General features: G+C 43.0%; 2 protein-coding genes across 2 annotated transcripts; one reads left to right on the top strand and one right to left on the bottom strand.

Annotated features, from left to right (window-relative positions):
• Nucleotides 1-1,430: 1,430 nt before the first annotated feature.
• On the top strand, nt 1,431-3,723 carry LOC110520984 (left-right determination factor 2-like). Its single transcript, XM_021598430.3, has 4 exons — nt 1,431-2,060; nt 2,305-2,551; nt 2,674-2,913; nt 3,046-3,723. The coding sequence occupies exons 1-4, from the start codon at nt 1,793-1,795 to the stop codon at nt 3,368-3,370; spliced, it is 1,080 nt and encodes a 359-aa protein (XP_021454105.3). The 5' UTR covers nt 1,431-1,792; the 3' UTR covers nt 3,371-3,723.
• Nucleotides 3,724-6,350: 2,627 nt separating this feature from the next.
• Nucleotides 6,351-20,786, bottom strand: LOC110521077 (heterogeneous nuclear ribonucleoprotein U). Its single transcript, XM_036976097.2, has 14 exons — nt 20,120-20,786; nt 19,035-19,149; nt 16,763-16,842; nt 16,383-16,522; nt 15,838-15,937; nt 15,452-15,564; nt 12,008-12,271; nt 11,669-11,788; nt 10,141-10,269; nt 9,678-9,846; nt 8,957-9,235; nt 8,292-8,722; nt 7,774-8,037; nt 6,351-6,995 (listed from the first exon to the last, which is right to left on the bottom strand). Exons 1-14 carry the CDS (start codon nt 20,574-20,576, stop codon nt 6,945-6,947), a joined length of 2,712 nt encoding a protein of 903 aa, XP_036831992.2. The 5' UTR covers nt 20,577-20,786; the 3' UTR covers nt 6,351-6,944.
• Nucleotides 20,787-23,901: the final 3,115 nt, after the last annotated feature.

The following is a 23,901-nucleotide window of genomic DNA, read 5'->3' as shown; positions in this document are numbered from 1 at the left end:
AGGCCTCTGATTGAAGAGGAATGGCACATTGGGAGAATCAGATGCATCTGTGATTGAGAAGGGAAGGGGAAAAGACTGACAAATATCACACAAGGTATTTTCATTTACTAAATTAGGGGTCCAAATGGAAGGGAAAGTTTTGTGCTTTCAAGAGATCACTGAGATCCAGAGGCTATGTATAGGCTGACCCAATGCATCTGGTCTGAATTCACATGTCTCCTGTGGTGTTTCTAATCATCAGACAATCTTATTGCATATGCTAACTTTACATTACAAACTACTTTGTTAGTGAAAGGATCACATGTTCACTGGTGTGGAAATTATTGTAGCCTATAATGTATATAAGTAGTATTGATTTGAATATTTCTTAAAATGCAAATAATTGTTTCACATGTTTATGTAGACTTTAGGATGTGGTGATTGATGTATGCAGACTTGGGTCAAATTGATGTCATATAATTTGGTGCTTCCAGAGAAGGGCATTGAGTGTGGTCTTCAGATGCGGCTAACAATGTCCCCCTGACAGTCATCTGTCATTTACTCTTCCTGTGTCCTCCTTTAGTCTGTCTGACATCTCCGAACAAATAAGCCCCAATACACAAACACAGACTAGGGCCCACTCTAGGAAAACCAGCCCCTCTTCTTATGTTTGTGTGACAAAATAGGCAAGGCAAATCCTGCAGTGGAATAAGATAATCATCAACATGTGAAGAGCCTCCCAATCCACATCCTCACTCCGGCCCTTGGATTAACTGTCTGTTTGGCTAATCATTTTAATCTGTCCGAGGGGCAGAAGGGGTGATGGGTTTGGAATAAACATCTAATCCCCTTGGCCCCTCCTCCCCACACAAGTGATGGGCCATACATGGTGCCCCTGATCAACTAAAATGGCTGCTAGACAGACAGAAATAAACACTGACAGACAGTTGCCAGACTGGGCTTGCTTTATATTGTCCAGTGGAATGTACACATCAGGGTGTGTAGGCTGTGTAGGTGTGTAGGGTACAGCACAGGTTCACATGGGCAGGGGCTGTCTGGAACACCTGTGCAGATGTAGACAACAAGAAGAAGAGTCAATGGGAAGGCATTTGTTATAAATAAATATATATTATATATTAAATGTACTTAAGTATTGATCAAAATATTTGATCAATCAAGTGTCCATCCTTTGGGATGATTTTAACATATAGGAACATTTAATACCAACCAATTTGTAATCATCTCATCCTGCAAACTAACATTACTTAGAACTATACTACAAATAGGCTACTACATGTATGCCTCTGGATCAATTCAATATTCTCAACCCATAACAATCCAATAACTATGCTGTGTTTAGGAGTTTTCTTACTGCAACTTATTTTTTTTTTGTGCCACAAACATCACTAGACTTCTCAACGATATGGAGGAGACTGAATTTTACAAATGCTTCGTATAAAATTGAAGGATATAAATTGTATAAAATCCCTTTACGATTTTAGAGGAATGGTGTTTAAATGAATCTATAAAATATACTGATACAATATAATCTGGTGAAATTAGTTACCGTTTAAAGTATGGCGCTTCTGATGTCCTGATGTGGACGTTGTTTTTAATGTCACACTTTTGTTGAGATAGTCTATCGTTCCCCCTGCCCAACCCCCTCATTCTCAATATGCGAATGACTGACTGGGAGGGCCAGGTGTTTATAAGGGCCCCCTGATGTCAGGGGACCACTTTCTCGCTCTGAGCTTCTCTGCTACTGTAGTTGTCTTCTCCTTGCTGGACAAGACACCCGTTGGGAAGATTTCTGATGGAATTTCTCCGTGCCTGCGTTTTGTGTGCTGCGGCTTTATTCACTGTGTCCAAAGCTTTCACGCACAAGGACATGAAGGATACCCTGCTTCAAAAACTAGGACTGGATGAAGTTCCGAAAATTCACAAAAGGGATTTGGAGAATCTTGTAATGCCTGCGCATATTAAGAATAAATACCTGTCAATGCTGAAGCTGCACCACGAAAGGCGGCGCAGGTCTCTGCCAAGCTTGGCGGGGATTCTGAGGGGAATCCCAGGAAATGCAGGTAAGATCATTTTCTAGTAGGCCTGCTTGAGACGTAAATATATAAATATATCTATATCTATATAAAAAAATAGCAATATATTGCTTGGATGTTATACATACTTGTTGCAGACCGAGTTTGGCACAGGTGCACAAATGACTGTTTTGTGTACTCGCATTTTGTGTGCACTCATAGTTTCAACCCATGCATGTTAGTGAGAATTTTAGACTCAATACTTAATACTTTCTATGTTCTGTTCTATTAGACATCTATGGGGAGTTTGTGTACTCAGACACCACTCGGCAACGGATGGTCTTTGACATGGACACCCGCATCCCCCATAATAGCGAGGTGACCATGGCCGAACTGAAACTGTACAAGAAAGCCCCTCCTCACAAGCGCTCCATGCCCGAGAGGAGGAACCACCGTCCGGTTAACAACGCCAGAGTCTCCATCTACTGGGTAGAGATGCTGGAGAACGGCTCCAACACAACATCTCTGGTGGACTCACGGTAAGATTTTACGCAAAGCCATTTCATGTCCAGATAATTTCCTTTAGGCAATGTGTTGTTCTTTGTTCTTATAATGTAGAACCTATGTGCAAGGTTTTTAATCAACCATTTATTTCCTGTAGGTTGATCCCCATCCATGAGACTGGCTGGATAAGCTTTGATGTCACACAGGGTGTGCACTATTGGTCAAAGACGCAGCAGAAAACACCTATGAACCTAGAGGTGTGGATCGAGGGCGAGAGACCTGGCAGCTACGCGGCAGAAATGGCCAAGAGTGTCCACTTTACCACCCAGGACCAGACGGAAAACACATTGGGAAAACCTGAGCTGATCCTCTACACACTCAACCTCGAAGAGTTTGGGTAAGGCGCGCTGTTATACAGATTCAAAATATATATTTTTAAATTGTTACGTTGGTCCAGTAACAATTACCCTACCTTTACGCATCAATTAGTGCAAGTTTACTAACGACTCCCTATTCATTTTCTGTTTAGGTCTCGAGGTGACTGTGAAATCAATCCAGATAAGGACACGTGCTGCAGAGAAAAATACTTCATCAATTTCCGCGCGCTCACGTGGACCCAGTATTGGATAATCGAACCAGCGGGCTACCAGGCCTACCGATGCGCTGGAGGGTGCAAGCAGCCCAAGCGAAACTACGGCTACGGGGAGCGGAAGTGTACCATCGCGGAGAGCGCCCCGCTGCCCATGATGTACCTGGTCAAGAAGGGTGACTACACGGAGATAGAAGTGGCCGAGTTCCCCAACATGATCGTGGAGTCGTGTGCCTGCACCATGGACAACATCTCCATAGTTTGAAGTCAAGCGTTGTAGACTGGGCAGGGTACCTCCAAATTAACTCCAAGTACTTTTCTATTGAAAGTGGGAATATAATAAGAGGGAGCATGACAGATCTCTTGAGACAAATTCTATTCACAAGCACTTTGTATTATTTTTTGTAAATAATTCATTCATAATTTAGACTTCATGAGTTGTATACTGTATTACTCAGAAAAAACGGTCTGATTTAGTCTCAAATGTTATATTTTTAAGCTGTAAATACTATGGATGATTTCAGAATTAAATATACTTTTTTTTTATTAAGAAGTCTGATTTTGTTATTTTCCACAAGGCATGATTGGGAAAATCACACTCAGGCTACAGACCTCAAGGCATCCTTACACCCATCACACTATGTCAGGCTATAGCCATCAAGGCATTCTTACACCCATCACACTGTCAGGCTATAGCCATCAAGACATCCTTACACCCACCACACTGTCAGGCTATAGCCATCAAGAAATTCTTACACCCATCACACAAACAGTACACTTGTCTCCAGCTAAGCCTACACCTTATCTCCCTATTTGGCACTGTATTTAGTTGGTACTAAGTCAATAACAGATCTAATGACTAATAACTTATTTCAGTGAAGGAGCATTAGGTATGCGCTGGCATGGTTAAACAGATTTGTTGAGCATCGGCTTCCTGACTGAGTGTGCTGGCTGTTTGCTTCCAATAGGGAGCAGACACTGTCACAAAATCTCAGAGCGCATATTTACAGCTCCATGTTTACATCTGGTTTAGCAGATAAATAGGCCTCAGACATAGTCCTGTGAAGAGAACTCTATAGACAATATCAAGGCTCAATTTGCAGCCTGCGAGGGGGGTCTTGTCATTTTAATGGGGTACATAAGGCTTTAGAGCTGAGGGCAGTCTGGGTACACATATCAAAGTCAATACCAGGAGACAATCCCAGGCACCCTGTTGTGTGCTCCTGGTTTGGAAAAGCAGCTGGTGTCATCCAGACTTCTGAAATGTTAGATTCAGCAGCAATAGACAGCTAGGTTTCCTTTTACATCACGTTCAGATATAAAGTTAACCTTAAGGGCAGGTTTCTCAGACACTGATTAAGCCTGATCTTGGACTAAAAAGTACTTTTAATGGAGATTCTAAATCAATATTTTTAGTCCAGTACTCGGATTAACTGTGTCCAGGAAACCTCCCCTTGGAGATTGAGGGAGAAGCTCTATTTTGTATAATAAAAAAAAAAATCAATTTCATCAGCGTCATTCACTTTATTGACAAAAATACTTGAAAAACATAACTGAAACACAAAATATCAAAACATTTTTTCAATAAAAAGAGAAATCTCAGCAGGGAGATAAGCCAAAAGTTACCTACAACTTAATGAGTATATTAAATTGAATAGTACTCAGTTAAAGTAATACACATTGCTGAAACAAATTACTTTAATGAAAAATGTATCTGTTTGGTTGAGTTATTTTTCACGAAGCATAACGGAAATCAGTTCATGGTCATCCATACAATTTGGAATGATAAGAGAAGAAAAACGGTGGTCAACTATATACAGTACACCATGTTCATAAAATGTTAAATAAGCTAATGAAACAATCACAAAATGGACTCGCAATACAATGGTTTTCAGTGATCTAGAAACAACGTTATAGTGGAACACACATCACTTTAACACTGCTGGTAGGCTACTCAGCCTGAGCTGCATGAGATTAAATGTAAGAGCTGCCATTGTCCAGCTACACCGCCACCAATTCATTTGATCAGAGGGTTCACACAACTTAACCATATGACTCTGACTTCGTTTGAACCTGGATCGTCTGTGTGACAAGACTGTTAGCCCACTGATCTTAAGCCAACGCTGTAGCATTCGGGAGTTAACGCAAGTCTTCAGGTCTCTGGAACCTCCATTACACACACACACACACACACACTACAGAAGGAGAGTTTTGAATGTTTCAATGTCGCTCACATCTAGTATCAGTGAGGGTATTGGTGGGTATACACTGACATGACGTAGCCCTTTATTTGCTGGTGTAAATGCAAACTGCTGTAGTTTTTACCACCACCCATTTTCAATATAGCATACAACTGAGTGTTGAACATGTGCTAAACCAGCCACATAATTTATATACTCTTCCATTAAAACAGTGGTTTAAATTAGCCTGGTCCCAGATGTTTGTGCTCTTGCCATCTCCCATTGACAATGAGTGACAAGGAGTTGGCATGATAGCACAGACTGGCAATCAGGCTAGGTTCAAATAGCACAGAACATTAAACGTAAACAATGGGGAAATGTTTTGTTTGGTCATGTAGGACTAGCCTAATGTGTAGTCTTATTTACAAACGCAGCAATCAAAGCTTAACCAGGTTATAAAAATGCCACAACACCAAATAAACATATGGAAAAATTAAATAAAAGTACACTTCAATCTACACCCGAGAAGCAAGCCTCGTCAGGTTCCACAATCAGTAATGTGCCCTAAATATCAAGACATATACAATTCACAAAATGACAATATCAAAGGCATAATGTAGTGCTAAAATGGCTTCCAATATCCTACGGAAACTGTCCTATAGAAATGACTTTGCTCAAATAGTTATTTAAAGTACAATGCATCCAGATGAACAGGGGTGTCATCAAAAACTGAAAACATTTGCAACGAAAAACTAGTTTCTATTGGAGGAACTCCGGTTTCAAAAGCTCCCTCCCCGTTTAACTTGCTCCCTAGGGAATACACCCCTAGTCGTTCTTAGTTTATTCTTATTGAGAATCTTTTGCATCATTGAAGATGGAAAGAAAAGCTAGTTGTGCATCAATGATGGATGAATTACATCAATAGGTAGCATAATGTGAAGCGCCAACTGTGGTGAGATGAGGGCAGATGTCCTTGTTGTTTGAAGTAGCAAACCAGGCCATTGCCCATTCAAAAGGTACTTTAGGTAACCTTTGAACTCAATTAAAAGTCATAAGCCATAGAAGTTTGTAAAAAAGCAAATATGTTGTTTATTGTAGATCTATGGAGTTTAGATTACATGCTTGACGTTATAATGAAAAATAACAATAGACAAATCTAATAATGGCGTTTGACGCAAAATAACTGTTTGTTGCTTACGGACTACATATACAATCACTAACAATAATATTGCTACCATGCCTCAAAAGATGGTTCCTTTCAGTTAGTAAGTGTTCTCACTCCTTATACAACAAACAATATTTACATTTAGTAAAAAAAAGAAAAAGAAAAGCACAACCATGAAAATCTTTCAAACATTTCACTGAAGCAGAGCAAAAATGTTGTGGTATATTTCTCAAACATGGGATTTTTTAAAAGCATGGGATTTCTTTAAAATTTGGAAAAATATCATAAAATGTACAAAATCAAATGAAAAAACCCATAAAGCTTCAAAGAGACTCCTTTCCTCATGTGGAATGTTGCTCCATAGTCTTGTCGTATTTTTTGTTTTTAATTTAAAAGTTGGTTCTAGAAAAAAAACAGGTGGTGGGAGAGACGGACGTCTGTGGCTCGTGGTGAGTTTCCATTATTTTCCACCAGTCCTTTTGATCAGAAAGTCTTTAATAGTATCCTGGCTGATACTGCTGTCTCCATGGCTTCTGGTTCCATAACTGGGAACAGAGATACAGGGAGTTAGACGCAGACAGAAATAAATAAAATAGAAACAAATATATATACACACACAAAAGTATGTGGACACCCTTCAAATGAGTGGATTTGGCTATTTCAGCCACACCCATTGATGACAGGTGTCTTAAATCGAGCATACCTTACTCAGTGACTGTCAATGTGGCAGTCATAGGATGCCACCTTTCCAACTAGTCAGTTCGGCAAATTTCTGCCCTGCTAGAGCCGCCCCAGTCAACTGAGTGCTGTTATTGTGAAGCGGAAACATCTAGGAGCAACAACGGCTCAGCAGCGAAGTGGTAGGCCAAGCATGCTCCTCGATTGAAACACTCATCACCAAGTTCCAAAACTGCCTCCGGAAGCAACGTCAGCACAAGAACTGTTTGTCAGGAGCTTCATGAAATGGGTTTCCATGGCCGAGGTGCCGCACACAAGCCTAATCGTCCAACATTAGTTCACTAACGCTCGTGGCTGAATGGAAGCAAGGACCCGCAGCAATGTTCCAACATCTAGTGGAAAGCCTTCCCAGAAGAGGGGATGCTGTTATAGCGGCAAAGGGGGGACCAGCTCAATATTACTGCCCATGAATTTGGAATGAGATGTTCAACAAGCACATGTCCACATACTTTTTTAGTGTAACTAGGTCAGAACCACATCATGTACATTTTCCCTCAAAGCAGTTACCAGCAAAGTCAGTGGTATCAATTGTAGTACAAGGCTAACAAGTTAGGATTTGCCTTTTGACATCAAACAGAAACTCACCCCTTGCTGCCAACTCTGGTTGAAGGCCTGAGCCTTGTCCATGCCGAAACCAAAGCCTCCACGTCCTCCAGCATTCCTGCTGTCCACAAATCCCCTGCCACGTCCTCCAGCGTTCCTGTTGTCCCCAAATCCCCCGCCACGTCCTCCAGAGTTTCTACTGTCCCCAAATCCGCCACCACGACCTCCAGCATTCCTGCCATCACCAAATCCGCTGCTCTTATTGCCGAAGTTTCCACGGCTGCTGCCTCCTCTGGGCTGGAACCCCTGGGGAGGGAACACACTTATTAACATCTCCCTATTCAATTCACTATGGTAACATTAACCTTTTCTAACACTATTTGGATAGTCTCCTAAAGATGGTTTAGAAATGTTCAACTATCCACCAACCCTAATCCTAGCAAGTTGCTAATATCAACAAGTTGCAGTCGATCGTTTGAGCATCTGCACACCCTCTATAGGGGAATATTCAAATAAAGCAGGACCAATGTGTATTTCTCCATTGCATCAACCCAACCCACCTGGTTAAAGTTGACCCTGTTTCCTCCGCCGCCCCGGCTCATGTTGGCTCCACCCCCCCGGCTCATGTTGGCTCCACCCCCCCGGCTCATGTTGGCTCCACCTCCCCGGCTCATGTTGGCTCCACCTCCCCGGCTCATGTTGGCTCCACCCCCCCGGCTCATGTTTGCTCCACCCCCCCGGCTCATGTTGGCTCCACCCCCCCGGCTCATGTTGGCTCCACCTCTGTTCATTGGTGGACCGCCCCTGTTCATGGCTCCACCTCTGTAGCCCATGTTTCCCCTAATTGGTCCCCCTCTTGGGGCCCCACGCTGGGGGGCCATGAGGCCGCCGCCCCTGTTGAAGTTGCCCCGGTTGGCGAATCCACCCCTGAAGGCTGGAGGGAGCATGAAGCCTCGAGGGGGGCGAGTGAACCCACCACGAGGACCTGGAGCTGGGTGGGGGCAGACATGTTGGACACACACATCTTTAATGATTAGGAAGCCATTTCTCTACTACTCAATAATTAAAGGAGAAATTAAAGTGTAAGGGCAGAGGCCTTTGATTGGAAAAAGTGGTTTGATTGGACTTCACCTGTCCAGTTCTATCAGATAAGTGCACACAAAACAAGGAACATTTTAGCAATTGGTTGCTAGGCTAAAACTGACCAATATGGCCAACAACCCACCTCCTCTGAAGTTGCCCCTCTGCTGGAAGCCTCCTCGTACAACTCCTCTCTGGCCGGGTCCTCCTCCACGGTTGAACTGGTTCTTGCCTCTGCCTCCACCCCGAACAACACCTCCTCTATTGGGGGTCAAGGCCCCTTGGTTGGGCTTCTTCTCAGCCGGCAGGGCCGCCTTGCTCTCCTCCTTGTATTGCTCCACTAGCTTGGAGGACTCCTCCTTCTGCAGCTCAGCGTAGCTCACCTCAGCGAAGCTGTCGCCCTCCTCTGGCAGGGTGAAGAATCCTACACGAGAAGAGCCATTAAACGATGGTCAAGTAACAGCCCCAATGAAAGACTAGTGTATGAATAATAGCTTATCATGTCCACCATAACAAAAAAAAATAGATTTGAAGTGATGAAGGATCATGGAAAGCGCTGTGTTCTTTCCACCAGGTCCAGAGGCAGGGGTAGTGCCCCTGACAGAGTTTAGGAGAGGGTCGCTCTGCCCCCCTGATGTGGCCACTTGTGACACAGACAGCCACGACTGGGCAAAGCGTCGAGGGGTTAGCCATGCTTATATGAAAACGAGTCCGTTTTTTTGGAGGTTAAAATCAGTGTACGTGTCCTTACCGTATTACTACAACTTCCTGAAGGCTTCTGGATTAGTGATAACAATAGCTAGCTTTTTAGCACAGGAGGCCAGTCTACTTTTAACACTTATTAGTATAGTAGCTCACGTTGTTACCTTTCATTTTGAGGAGAGCGTGCTCGGGCACGTCTTTGCCGTCGCTCTCTGCTTTCTTCTGGGCCCTCTCCTTGTAGTCGTCGTCTGAGGGGCAGACCACCACAGCCTTCCGCTGGTACCCAGCAAACAGACACATCTTCCTCTTCTGGCCTGGGGCAGACAGGTTGGTCTGGGGAGAGGAAGGATGGGGGAAATTACTAATAATGTCGACCGATTGTGGGAGTAGAAATAAAAAGGATTTGGGCTGCTTTGTTGGCACTTTATATAGGCCAGTGCTAGACTGTCTCTCATACAAGCCTTTCTACCCTATATCATGACGTACGCATCAGTATTTACATACAGTATACCGTTTTTTCCATGTATATTCAAAGATTAATACTTTATTCACAATACGACAGAATAAAAGGTCAGTTTAAAGTGTATGAAATCATTGGCTGTGATTGTATAGAATATGAAGACTTACATGGTCCAGGATATAGTTCCTCTTCTTGCGAGCAGCGATCTCAATGAACTTGCCCAGGAAGAGAGGAGCACGCTGGGAAATGGCCGTGAGCTTAGTTGTGTCCTTCGCCTGACGCTTCAAGCTGCCAATCTACACAGAGAAAAATGAATAGCTGTGCCACAAGATACCACATATACATAGGACAGGTTATTACCGTGCCAAATGACCAGGGACTGCTTATACAACCATTAGGATCGGACCAATGTTCCCTCTAAGCTGCGCACAGCTCCCCCAGGACTGCGACGCAGAAGAAATATCAGCCCGCACAGAGAAGCACGAGATTAGAAATTTGAGTGACGTTCAGAGTTTTCCCCCTTAGTTAAAACTATCAACCTATCCCCTTACTTTGGGAATTGTGTTCAAATCAATGCAAGAGTCACTTTCAAAGCAACATACCGAAACAAAATTAACTTTGCAAGACTTGGTATGCAGAAACTATGCAAGAGACTGTTGTAGGCAGAACGCATCGGAGTAGGATTCTATTGTATTGACATGCACGAATCAAACCGTGCAGCATAACCAATCAGAGCTGCAGTAGGCCTATATGCAAATAGACCATTACCATATGTGGATCTGTGCCACTCACTTTGAGCTGGAATGCGTTTACAGCATGAGTGGTCGTGAGTAGATGCACTTGTTTTGAGATCAAAGTAGGAGCTGCATGTAGTCACGTATGAACATTTTGTTCACATCCATAGCTAGTTAGTGAGTTATTAGCCCAGTTATAGATCATTTGTAGTCAGCAATGGTGGAGGGATTGCACCCTACACCTGCATTGCTCGCTGTTTGGGGTTTTAGGCTGGGTTTCTGTACAGCACTTTGATATATCAGCTGATGTAAGAAGAGCTTTATAAATACATTTGATTCGAAGAGAACAAAACATGTACAGGTCTTTGTCTTAAAGGGCAGGGTTGTATTTTGAGACAGGTTTGAATAATCTATGTAGCCAATAGGAAGAGGGTAGCATAATTTGTCTGATTCTGTTATAATGGTATGGGATTAATAATGCATTTTATTTGGAAAGTGGTTTCTTGCATCAAACAACATTGTCACCTCCTTGTCCGATATACAAGTGGATAAACAGGTTAATGTAGGCTGAATGATTGTACAGCTATTTCCGTGTTAAAATGTTATGGATGCATTTTCTCCATTGTTTTTGATGGTTGGCCACTCTGGTCTACATTATAATGAAATAGCTATAGTCGCCTACTTGACCACTGTCTGAAACTAACTTAAAGCAGGTACAGCCTCAGTGATCACAGTAAAACATGTGCTGGAAGTTGCAAAGAATTTTCACAACATTCAAGTTTGCGCTCAGACCTGAAATTTGTTCAGTGCCTACATGTTTTTTTTAGGGAACATTGTGAAATTAACTTCGTCCTATCCAAACTAAATTGACAGACAACTAGAACCCCATTCTCAGAACAGTACAGAGAGAACACATTCTAAAATACTGGAGGCTCCAAACACCATGAGTCAAAACACTGACCATCATCTTCTCCACGATGGTGTCGCTGCCCAGGATGTAATATTTCCCAGGGTTCTCCTGGATGTGCTTGTTCACCCAGGTGGTCTTTCCTGAGCCGGGCAGGCCTACCATAGCAATCACCTAAAATAACACACATATACACAACAGATCAGTAACGATGGTAGAAGGAGTTATGCACATACATGTGAGAAAAAGGCATGTTTTATTTTTTGTATCTGTTACATTTTGCTAGACGTTTATTCTGAAATATTGGTTGAACCCAAGGATAGATCCCATTGCTAGGGAGGCCTTCGTGTCAAACAAGTCACTGCCAGTGACGTTATGGGTTCCCATAGTTACCTCACACTCCTTCTTGGTGTTGGGTCCCTTGGGTCCGCGTACACGGTCGTCCATGGCGACCTGCTGCAGGAAGGTGTAGCCCTCTGGCTGGGGGAAGTAGGGTGTTTCCATCTGGCCAAAGTTGAACTCCACAGAACAGTTGTGGCAGATGACATGGGGGAAGAGAGCTCTCCCTGCCAGGGACTCCTTACTGACCTGGAAGGCCACAACTGGCTCCTTACCATTCTTAGAAAAGGAAATCTCCACCTCCTCGCCCTCAAAGTTCTGCAATAGAAAATAATTATATACATATATACACACACACACACACACGCATACATACATACATACATACATACATACATATACACACACACATCTACAGTGCCTTGCGAAAGTATTCGGCCCCCTTGAACTTTGCGACCTTTTGCCACATTTCAGGCTTCAAACAAAGATATAAAACTGTATTTTTTTGTGAAGAATCAACAACAAGTGGGACACAATCATGAAGTGGAACGACATTTATTGGATATTTCAAACTTTAACAAATCAAAAACTGAAAAATTGGGCGTGCAAAATGATTCAGCCCCTTTACTTTCAATGCAGCAAACTCTCTCCAGAAGTTCAGTGAGGATCTCTGAATGATCCAATGTTGACCTAAATGACTAATGATGATAAATACAATCCACCTGTGTGTAATCAAGTCTCCGTATAAATGCACCTGCACTGTGATAGTCTCAGAGGTCCGTTAAAAGCGCAGAGAGCATCATGAAGAACAAGGAACACACCAGGCAGGTCCGAGATACTGTTGTGAAGAAGTTTAAAGCCGGATTTGGATACAAAAATATTTCCCAAGCTTTAAACATCCCAAGGTAATAATAATAATAATAATAATATTCAATATATAATATTGAAATGGAAGGAGTATCAGACCACTGCAAATCTACCAAGACCTGGCCGTCCCTCTAAACTTTCAGCTCATACAAGGAGAAGACTGATCAGAGATGCAGCCAAGAGGCCCATGATCACTCTGGATGAACTGCAGAGATCTACAGCTGAGGTGGGAGACTCTGTCCATAGGACAACAATCAGTCGTATATTGCACAAATCTGGCCTTTATGGAAGAGTGGCAAGAAGAAAGCCATTTCTTAAAGATATCCATAAAAAGTGTTTAAAGTTTGCCACAAGCCACCTGGGAGACACACCAAACATGTGGAAGAAGGTGCTCTGGTCAGATGAAACCAAAATTGAACTTTTTGGCAACAATGCAAAACGTTATGTTTGGCGTAAAAGCAACACAGCTGAACACACCATCCCCACTGCCAAACATGGTGGTGGCAGCATCATGGTTTGGGCCTGCTTTTCTTCAGCAGGGACAGGGAAGATGGTTAAAATTGATGGGAAGTTGGATGGAGCCAAATACAGGACCATTCTGGAAGAAAACCTGATGGAGTCTGCAAAAGACCTGAGACTGGGACGGAGATTTGTCTTCCAACAAGACAATGATCCAAAACATAAAGCAAAATCTACAAAGGAATGGTTCAAAAATAAACATATCCAGGTGTTAGAATGGCCAAGTCAAAGTCCAGACCTGAATCCAATCGAGAATCTGTGGAAAGAACTGAAAACTGCTGTTCACAAATGCTCTCCATCCAACCTCACTGAGCTCGAGCTGTTTTGCAAGGAGGAATGGGAAGAAATGTCAGTCTCTCGATGTGCAAAACTGATAGAGACATACCCCAAGCGACTTACAGCTGTAATCGCAGCAAAAGGTGGCGCTACAAAGTATTAACTTAAGGGGGCTGAATAATTTTGCAAGCCCAATTTTTCAGTTTTTGATTTGTTAAAAAAGTTTGAAATATCCAATAAATGTCGTTCCACTTCATGATTGTGTCCCACTTGTTGTTGATTCTTCACAAAAAAAATACAGTTTTATATCTTTATGTTTGAAGCCTGAAATGTGGCAAAAGGTCGCAAAGTTCAAGGGGGCCGAATACTTTCGCAAGGCACTGTATATCACACACACACACTGCTCAAAAAAATAAAGGCAACACTTAAACACAATGGAACTCCAAGTCAATCACACTTCTGTGAAATCAAACTGTCCACTTAGGAAGCAACACTGATTGACAATACATTTCACATGCTGTTGTGCAAATGGAATAGACAACAGGTGGAAATTAGGCAATTAGCAAGACACCCCCAATAAAGGAGTGGTCACCACTGTAGGTGGTGACCACAGACCATTTCTCAGTTCCTATGCTTCCTGGCTGATGTTTTGGTCACTTTTGAATGCTGGCGGTGCTTTCACTCTAGTGGTAGCGTGAGACGGAGTCTAAAACCCACACAAGTGGCTCAGGTAGTGCAGCTCATCCAGGATGGCACATCAATGCGAGCTGTGGCAAGAAGGTTTGCTGCGTGTCAGCGTAGTGTCCAGAGCATGGAGGCGCTACCAGGAGACAGGCCAGTACATCAGGAGACGTGGAGGAGACCGTAGGAGGGCAACAACCCAGCAGCAGGACCGCTACCTCCGCCTTTGTGCAAGGAGGAGCACTGCCAGAGCCCTGCAAAATGACCTCCAGCAGGCCACAAATGTGCATGTGTCTGCTCAAACGGTCAGAAACAGACTCCACGAGGGTGGTATGAGGGCCCGACGTCCACAGGTGGGGGTTGTGCTTACAGCCCAACACCGTGCAGGACGTTTGGCAAATTCGCCACTGGCGCCCTGTGCCCTTCACAGATGAAAGCAGGTTCACACTGAGCACGTGACAGACGTGACAGTCTGGAGACGCCGTGGAGAACGTTCTGCTGCCTGCAACATCATCCAGCATGACCGGTTTGGCGGTGGGTCAGCTCATCAGGAGCATGCCCAGGCGTTGTAGGGAGGTTATACAGGCACGTGGAGGCCACACACACTACTGAGCCTCATTGACTTGTTTTAAGGACATTACATCAAAGTTGGATCAGCCTGTAGTGTGGTTTTCCACTTTAATTTTGAGTGTCACTCCAAATCCAGACCACGGGTTGATAAATTTGATTTCCATTGATCATTTTTGTGTGATTTTGTTGTCAGCACATTCAACTATGTAAAGAAAAAAGTATTTAATAAGAATTTCATTCATTCAGATCTAGGATGTGTTATTTTAGTGTTCACCTTATTTTTTTGAGCAGTATATATATATATATATTTATATATCAAAATACATATATATTTAAGCTTGTAGTTTCAATGGAACATTGACAGGTCAAATTGTTTGGTACCAACAAGGAAGTCGTCAAACTGGTTTAGGTGGAAATGTTTATGAACAGAGGGTGTGGCAGACAAATCATGTTTTCATATAAATAAATATTTTGTGTGCGTTTGCCTCATTGATGAGGAATTCTTGACATAAAATTAATTTTAAAATCGGCCTGTCCATTTACATTATGGCAACTATTACAAATAAATGGAGGCCGGCTACTTACGATGAGGCAGCAGATGACGTCGTTCTCATCGTAAGTCTCTCCAAAATCTTCAGTCACGCAGTTGGTAGTCTTCTTGCCTTTGCCAGAGTAGGCATAAGAATGCTCCTCCTCACCTGCAATGACACAATACAACTCACATCAGACATGATACACAGTTGACTGGTTCAGGGAACTAAAAGTAGAGAATTAGAAATGTATCATGAAATTATTTCTGGATTTCAGTGTTTCTGCACTCATTTCATAGTCACCTTGCAAACTACAACTGAAACAGGCTATATCATTTCAAGTTACATGTCATGCTTCCTAACAGCCTTTAGAGAGAGCCAACACCCCATAAGAACCATTCTATTTTTGGAGAAAAAACCCTATAGAATGATAATACTGACCGAGGAGCAGACTGCCAGTAGCCATGGACCATCCAACCTGGACCTCATGGACCTCCATGTTCTTACTGAAGATGTGCTTCACTGGAATCTTCTCAGTTAACTAGAACCACAATAATAAATTGGTAATGTTAGTATGATGGCTTACAAATAAATAAAAAATTATGTTAATACTAAAGTGATTATTTTGCCTTTATGGCCTATTTATTTTACCTACCTACATTTGCACACACTGTACATAGATGTTTCTAGTGTGTTATTGACTGTATGTTTGTTTATGTGTAAGTGCTGTTGTTGTCGCACTGCTTTGCTTTATCTTGGCCAGTTGGAAATGACAACTTGTCGTCAAATGGCCTACCTGGTTAAATAAAGCTGAAATAAATAAATAGCAATTTGAGGGCACAACTAGGTGATAAAATCTGATGGCGCATTTATATTATAAAATAGAGAAAAATTATTATGGGTTTCTGAGGTCAAAACATTACGAATTCATAATTACTAATGAAATGACAACTGGGCTAGACAAGAGAAGCAGTGTTTCTCCTTACCTTCATCTCGTAACAGGCCTTGCCCTGGGTCAGGCCGTACGAGGCCCTGCCCCCAGACCAAAGGTAGGCAAAGCTCTCCATGGTGAGAGAGGACGCGCTGTACCGGTCCCGGGACACCTTGAAGTGCAGGTCGCAGTTATCTGATGACAAAAAAACGCATCAATTATTCAGTTATCTTCTCAGTTCCCTGACATGCTATATAGTGTGTCCCATCACATTTGTCTTTAAGCCGTATTCCTATACACTAGAAGAGACGTGAGAATATTGAACGACATGGGAAACAGACAGCGAGGTGGAGCTATGGCTTCTGAGCAGGCGTTTGTAGAGTGATTAAATAAACCCAGCACTGTCGGCCACGCTATACACCAAACATCACTCACAGTTGTCCAGGCAGACTGTTGTATCGTCAAACTCTTCATCTTCCTCTTCCAGGGGTGGCAGTGGAGACTTGAGACTAGACCTGAAAGAGAACAAAGCCAGTCAGTAACATTGTCAGAGAATTAGAACCTGTCGCACGGAACCAGAATGCCCTACCAGGGTGGCCATCCGGTTGGGATGACCTCTCTGAAAAAGAGGGCATCGATGGAAATAGTCCAGAACAATATGGGCGGAAATAGAACTCCAACATTTAAGCTTCTGGGGTCCGGTGTATTTTAAAGAAATCACGACAAGACAAATACATACCTGCAGTGGTCCACTGATGCCTCAAAGAGATGAATTATTATTAAATAAATAAATATATATATATTAACTAGTCCTAGGGGCTATATTTCTTATTATAAAAAGCCTTAATAGCCAATAGGCCTTCTTGTGTGCAGAAACTGTGTTTATGGCTGTGGCTATTCCTGGTAGGGTCAAGAAGGATAAAAAGATGCTGGATGTATTTAACTGTGTGGAGCTGCTCTCACTAAAGGTGAAATCTGCAGCCCCATGGTCATGGAACAGAGGGGCAAACAAGCTAGTTCCACATAACCTAGATGGGCTTAAACTGTACTCTAGGGACTATAGTGATAACAAGCTGAATATTGTGCTACACTGACTTAAAACTTGAAGGAATTCAGAAACAGAATCAAGCCGTTTCCCAGGGGGAAGAGTTGTTTATAAAACTAGCCTACAAATATTTACACTGGCGAGGATTACAACATGAGGATAAATGTCTGTCCACAGAATGTAGACGGAAGCCTTTGCAGGATTAAACACTGCCCCGGGATTAAACACTGCCCCGGGCACAGGAAGAGAAACACCATAATGTAGCATTGATAGAAAATGTGAGTCTCTGCACCAATTAGAACAAGAGATAGTCACGTGGGAGGGGGTTTAATTCACATTTGTACCAACACTGTTTGGGTTGGTAATTTTACTCTGTTCTCAAATGCACTGTGCTTAGATTAAAATGTAAATGAAGTGGTCATTTGTATTTTAATCATTTAGCTGACACTCTTACCCAGAGCGACTGACAGTAGTGAGTGGGTAAATTTGTTTGCACGTTTTTCTCTCCACACTAGACCTGACTATATATGTAGTCGGGGAACCACTAATTGCACCATCTTTGGCTTATCTACACATTAGTCAGACTGCACTCAGACCAAGGATCATATAGTCTTGCCAGAGGTTATCCAGGGTGGTGCGATGGCGATTCTATGATTGATTTAGCCAAAAGCTACTAAGGCCTCTGCTGCACAGTCAATGGTTTCTTAGTTTACACCAGTCAGAGCAGGTTCTCAACCCTGTTCCTGGAGAGCTACTGTCCTGTAAATTCAGTACAACCCTCATCTACCGCACCTGATTCAAATAATTTGCTGGTTGATAAACTGAACCAGGTTAGTTACAACTGGGGTTAAAATGAAAACCTACAGGAGGATAGCTCTCCAGGAACAGGGTTGAAGAAACCTGGGCTAGAGTGACATCTTGATGACAAGATAACAGCCCACTTTTCAATGAAAAAAACAAATATAGTTCCAGATAAACATGGAGGCGGTTTCCCAGACAGATCAAGCCTAGTCTTGGACTAAAAAGCTCAATGGGAATCTCCATTTGAAGTACTTTGAAGTACCCTGGAAACCAGCCCATGATGCACAGTGTGACTGTACGGCGAGAAAGCATTCCTGTAAAAAAAAACATCAACCACACTGAATAAAATGACAAAGTGGAGAGAGACAATCAGAAAAGACAAATACTATGCGAGCAGGAACAATGAGTAGTCCGTGGAGAGTACCAATCTGCAACTCGAGCGTCCAGGAAAAAGTTCTACATCCTTGTACCCTTACGCAACCCCCCCCCCCACTACTACTCTCTCATGCATTTATTTTTTTTAGCAGTGTTGCGTCACCTTGTCAGTGTACACAGTAAACCTTCCTGCACAATGAGACCGAATGGGGAACAATAGAACATTACTGTTCATTCCTCTTGCTATATTATGCAGTCCATTTAGGGGTGCATGTGGTCACTGCATGGGTTAAATGGTAAGGTTCATTTAAAAGCCAGGGATGACCCTCAATTCAAACATGTATGAATCTTAAGTAATGTTGACAAAAGTAAGTTAAGTGAGGGTTTTGTCGCTAGTTAATGCATTGGCGCTTAAAGCCAATACAGTTCACATAGCTGTGATGGCGCTTCAGACATACCAAAGGCCATTTTGTCTCCCATCCTTACCAGCTGTATTTGTTCTCTTCAATAAATTCAAAGTAGCCCCTTCCATGTTCCTCCCGGCGTCTCTTAACACCCTTCTTATTCTTCTGATCAGCATTCGTGTCTTTGTCCGCATCCCCTTTGGAAATAAAAGAAAAATATAATGAGGTGCTCCTTTATTGAAAGGATAGGTCGCACTGTGACTGTGGTAGGGTTAGCCCACACAGATAGATGACTAACTACTAGTCCATTAGGACCTCATTACTTTCATTGAATGTGATGGAAGACAGTAGAAGGCTAAGGCTGCTTTGACCAGGGAGTAAGGTTGGTTACATTGTAGCCGGCCAACAATTGGAGGACATATGTGAGGAGATGTAACGTTAAACACAGTAAAATGGGTACAATAACCCAGCTACGGTTAGAGTTACTATTAATTAAAAAAGGTCAGGGAAATAGACCATTGTCCACCTGTCTCAGATGTTGCGGTCAATACAATAGCATACTGCGACAAGTCAGACAAAAAAAACAACTGCAGACTATTTTTGATTGACCCCCTTCCCCCACAATAGCATTCGCGACTAACTAGCTAGTTAGCTTAAAAGCTAGTTAGCCACTTCTTGCTCGTTCATTCAAAATATCTTAGCCAGCTAGTGTTATCTAAATCAGATAACTAGCCAACTACTGTTTTCAAATACTTGCCTTTAGCTACGTTTCTAGAACCAGTTTGAGAACCCGTTTGTATAGGAATTTAGGATACTCCGAGTCATATAGTTAACCATTGAGAACCACGAGCCCACCAGCGCCTGCATAATATTGTCCACCGTCCGCTAGAATCGCGAGCTAGCTATTCTAGTTAGCAACTACACAAAAGAATGCTAACTATGTTAGCTATGCTAACCACCCATTCAGCGAAAATTACATCAAGCGTGAGTCCAATGGTAGTCTCCATGCAGTACGTTAGGACCAAGTTAAACAATATTACCCCAATTTTCTAGCTACACTACCCTATCTAATCAATATACATCAATCCGGCTTCACGAAAACACCCCGTATAGCAAAAAACATGTGACAACCAGTCCAGGGATTTTCAAATGGAACCAGCGACTCACCCTCTGCTGGCTGATCTCCAGGCTCACCATCCTCTGCGTCTAACGTTATTTTCTCCATGTCGTCCACACCTTCCTTCAACATTGGATCCATGTCTTCATCTTCCACCTCGCCCATTTCGTCGTCCTCCTGAGCCGCGTTCTCCTCGCATTCTACGGCGGGGTCTCCCTCTCCGTTTCCATTCTCCTCCTCCTCGTTGGCCTCCATGCTTTCTTCGACCGGATCCTCGTCGTCTTCTTCGTCTTCCCCCATGTCCTCTTGATCATCAGCGGCCCCAGAGCTGCCTCCCTCCGCGGCCTCCAGCCCAATGGGATCATCTCCAGCCAGGGCCTCTTCGTCAAGCGCGGCCTGCAGCCGGTCCATCAACTCGGCCTTCAGCCCCTTGTCCGACAGCTGACGCTTTTTCAGCTCGTCCTTCAACTCGTTAACTTTCAGTTTTTTTACGTTAATTGAACTCATTTTTATATCTGTATAAAAATACTAAACTGAAACACGATTTAAAATGACAAATATGGGAAATTCTGTAAGGACGCCACGCTATGCAAATTGATGTAGCTGCTAGCTATATTTAACTGCGCCAAATGGCAGTAGCGTTACTAGCACTTTTCAATGGCAGAAGGGCTTGTCGGCGCAAATGGTGGTACCAGACCCCTCCGGTATTCAAGTGTTGGGGAAGGACATGGGCGTGGATTACCGTAACAACTGATAGAGCAGCTCAAAGGACTAAGAAATATAAAATCTAATTTGATTTGTCATATGCGCCGAATCCAACAGGTGTAGTAGAGACCTTACAGTGAAATTATTACTTACAAGCCCTTTAAAACCAACAATGCAGTTTTAAGAAAAATACACAAAAAAATAAATAAAGTAACAAATTATTAAAGAGCAGCAGTAAAATAACAATAGTGAGGCTATATACAGGGTACCGGTACATAGTCAATGTGTGGGGGCACCGGTTAATTTAGGTAATTGAGGTAATATGTACATGTAGGTAGAATAATTAAAGTGACTATGCATAGATAATAACAGAGTAGAAGCAGCATAAAGGGGGGGGGGGGGGGGGGGGGGGGCAATGCAAATAGTCTGGGTAGCCATTTGATTAGATGTTCAGGGGTCTTATGGCTTGGGGGTAGAAAGGGAAAGAGGGATACCAAGACAGTTGTACAACTGAATGCCTTCAGCTGAAATGTGTCTTCTGCATTTAACCCTACCCCTATGACTAGGGTGGCTGGAGTCTTTGACAATTTTTAGGGCCTTCCTCTGACACCAGCTGGTAAAGAGGTCTTGGATGGCAGGAAGCTTGGCCCCAGTTTTGTTTTTATTTATCCGTTATTTTACCAGGTAAGTTGACTGAGAACACATTCTCATTTACATCAACAACCTGGGGAATAGTTACAGGGGAGAGGAATGAGCCAATTGTAAACTGGGGATTATTAGGTGACCGTGATGGTTTGAGGGCCAGATTGGGAATTTAGCCAGGACACTGAGGTTAACACCCGTACTCTTACAATAAGTGCCATGGGATCTTTAATGACCTCAGAGAGTCAGGACATCCGTTTAACGTCCCATCTGAAAGACGGCACCCTACACAGGGCAGTGTCCCCAATCATTGCCTTGGGGCATTGGGATATTTTTTAGACCAGAGGAAAGAGTGTCTCCTACTGGCCCTCCAACACCACTTCCAGCAGCATCTGGTCTCCCATCCAGGAACTGACCAGGACCAACCCTGCTTAGCTTCAGAAGCAAGCCAGCAGTGGTATGCAGGGTGGTATGATACTGGCATACGGCCCAGTGATGTACTGGGCCGTATGCACTATCCTCTGTAGTGCCTTGCAGTCGGAGGCCGAGCAGTTGCCATACCAGGCAGTGATGAAACCCGTCAGGATGCTCTCGATGGTGCAGCTGTAGAACCTTTTGAGGATCTGAGGACCCATACTAAATATTTTCAGTCTCCAGAGGGGGAATAGGTTTTGTCGTGCCCTCTTCATGACTGTCTTGGTGTGCTTGGACCATGTTAGTTTGTTGGTGATGTGGACGCCAAGGAACTTGAAGCTCTCAACCTGCTCCACTACAGCCCCGTCGATGAGAACGGGGAAGTGTTTGGTCCTCCTTTTCCTGTAGTCCACAATCATCTCCTTTGTCTTGATCACGTTGAGGGAGAGGTTGTTGTCCTTGCACCACATGGTGAGGTCTCTGACCTCCCTATAGGCTGTCTTGTCGTTGTCTGTGATCAGGCCTACAATTGTTTTGTCTTCGGCAAACTTAATGATCCAAGCTGTCTATGCGCATTTTGGAGATACCAAGCACAGCAGGCTACATTTTTAGCCATGATAATAAATAAGTACATTAAAAATGACCCCAAGGACACACACACACATGTATTCAATTATCTGTCCATAAAGACCTATTCTGAACAGTGGTGGGAGGAGCTATAGGAGGAGCTATAGGAGGATGGGCTCATTGTAAGGGTTTACATATGTTTGTTGTTTGATACAGTTCCATTAATTCCATTCCCATAGGGTGGCGCACAATTGGCTCAGCGTTGTCTGGGTTTGGCTGGGCTAGGCTGTCATTGTAAATAAGAATTTGTTCCTAACTGACTTGCCTAGTTAAATAAAGGTTAAATAAAAAAACAAAAATGATAATTTACAATGACCGCCTTCCCACCATTCTAAGAATAGATCCTCTTCCTGCCGACCTCTCACTTTCTCCTCCAATGAGTTTTGAGAAGGAGGTGAGGAGAGAGGGCGCGAGGAGAATGCAATTGAGATTCTCCCAGACTCCTCCTTAAAAGATCACAGAGAATCACTCCAACTTCTTCCCAGACACTCCAACCATAAAACCCACAACATGACTTTGTGGCAGCTTGGGGAGAGTTCAGTTCACTTGAACGTTTACTACATTGAGGAAACGATTTACTGAATGCCACATTTTCCCCAAAAGTTTTTGTACATTCTTGAACATACTTTGAGGTACATATGCTCCATTTGGTGTGTGTCCCGGGGTGTGGCTTGAAGCAATGACTGACATATTTTGGTTAACTCTCGACCCCAATTTCAGTCGTTGCCCAACCCCCTCAAATCTTCAAAAAATGCATTCAGGTTAGAAGTTGTGGTTGGGTGAATTGCTCATAAATATTCCTTTTGGGGTTGTGTAAATGATCCCCAACATTTTGGGGGATCAGGTACCTGTCCACTGCCACACTCTGATAATAAATGTATGTGAATCACAAAGAAATACAGCTCTGAACTGTGAGTTAGCTCACTGTGTTAAGGTGCCTAAATCCTGACATTTATTGGCACTTATGGTGTAAATTCGAATCCACAACAGGCCGCAAAATAAATAATTCGCAATGTCACATTTATTGCGGTATTGTGTTGGGAGGAAAAGTGATTATCGTCTTGAAGATCAAATCCCAGAGTTGACAAGGTTCAAATCTGTTGTTCTGCCCCTGAACAAGGCAGTTAACCCACTCTTCCTAGGCCGCCATTGAAAATAAGAATTTGTTCTTATCTGACTTTCCTAGTTAAATAAAGTTTAAAAAACAACGCGTTAGGTTTTTATACAGTACCCAAAACCAATAAACCAAAGTGTACAGTCGTGGCCAAAAGTTGAGAATGGCACAAATATAAATTTTCACAAAGTTTGCTGCTTCAGTGTCTTTAGATATTTTTGTCAGATGTTACTATGAAATACTGAAGTATATTTACAAGCATTTCATAAGTGTCAAAGGCTTTCATTGACCATTACATGAAGTTGATGCAAAGATTCAATATTTGCAGTG

This window comes from Oncorhynchus mykiss, chromosome 4, assembly GCF_057628025.1.
Source record: "Oncorhynchus mykiss isolate SJ-2025 chromosome 4, ASM5762802v1, whole genome shotgun sequence".
Classification (NCBI taxonomy): domain Eukaryota; kingdom Metazoa; phylum Chordata; class Actinopteri; order Salmoniformes; family Salmonidae; genus Oncorhynchus; species Oncorhynchus mykiss.
The sequence above is the reverse complement of the archived record's forward strand: the minus strand, read 5'-3'. Positions and strand labels throughout refer to the sequence as shown.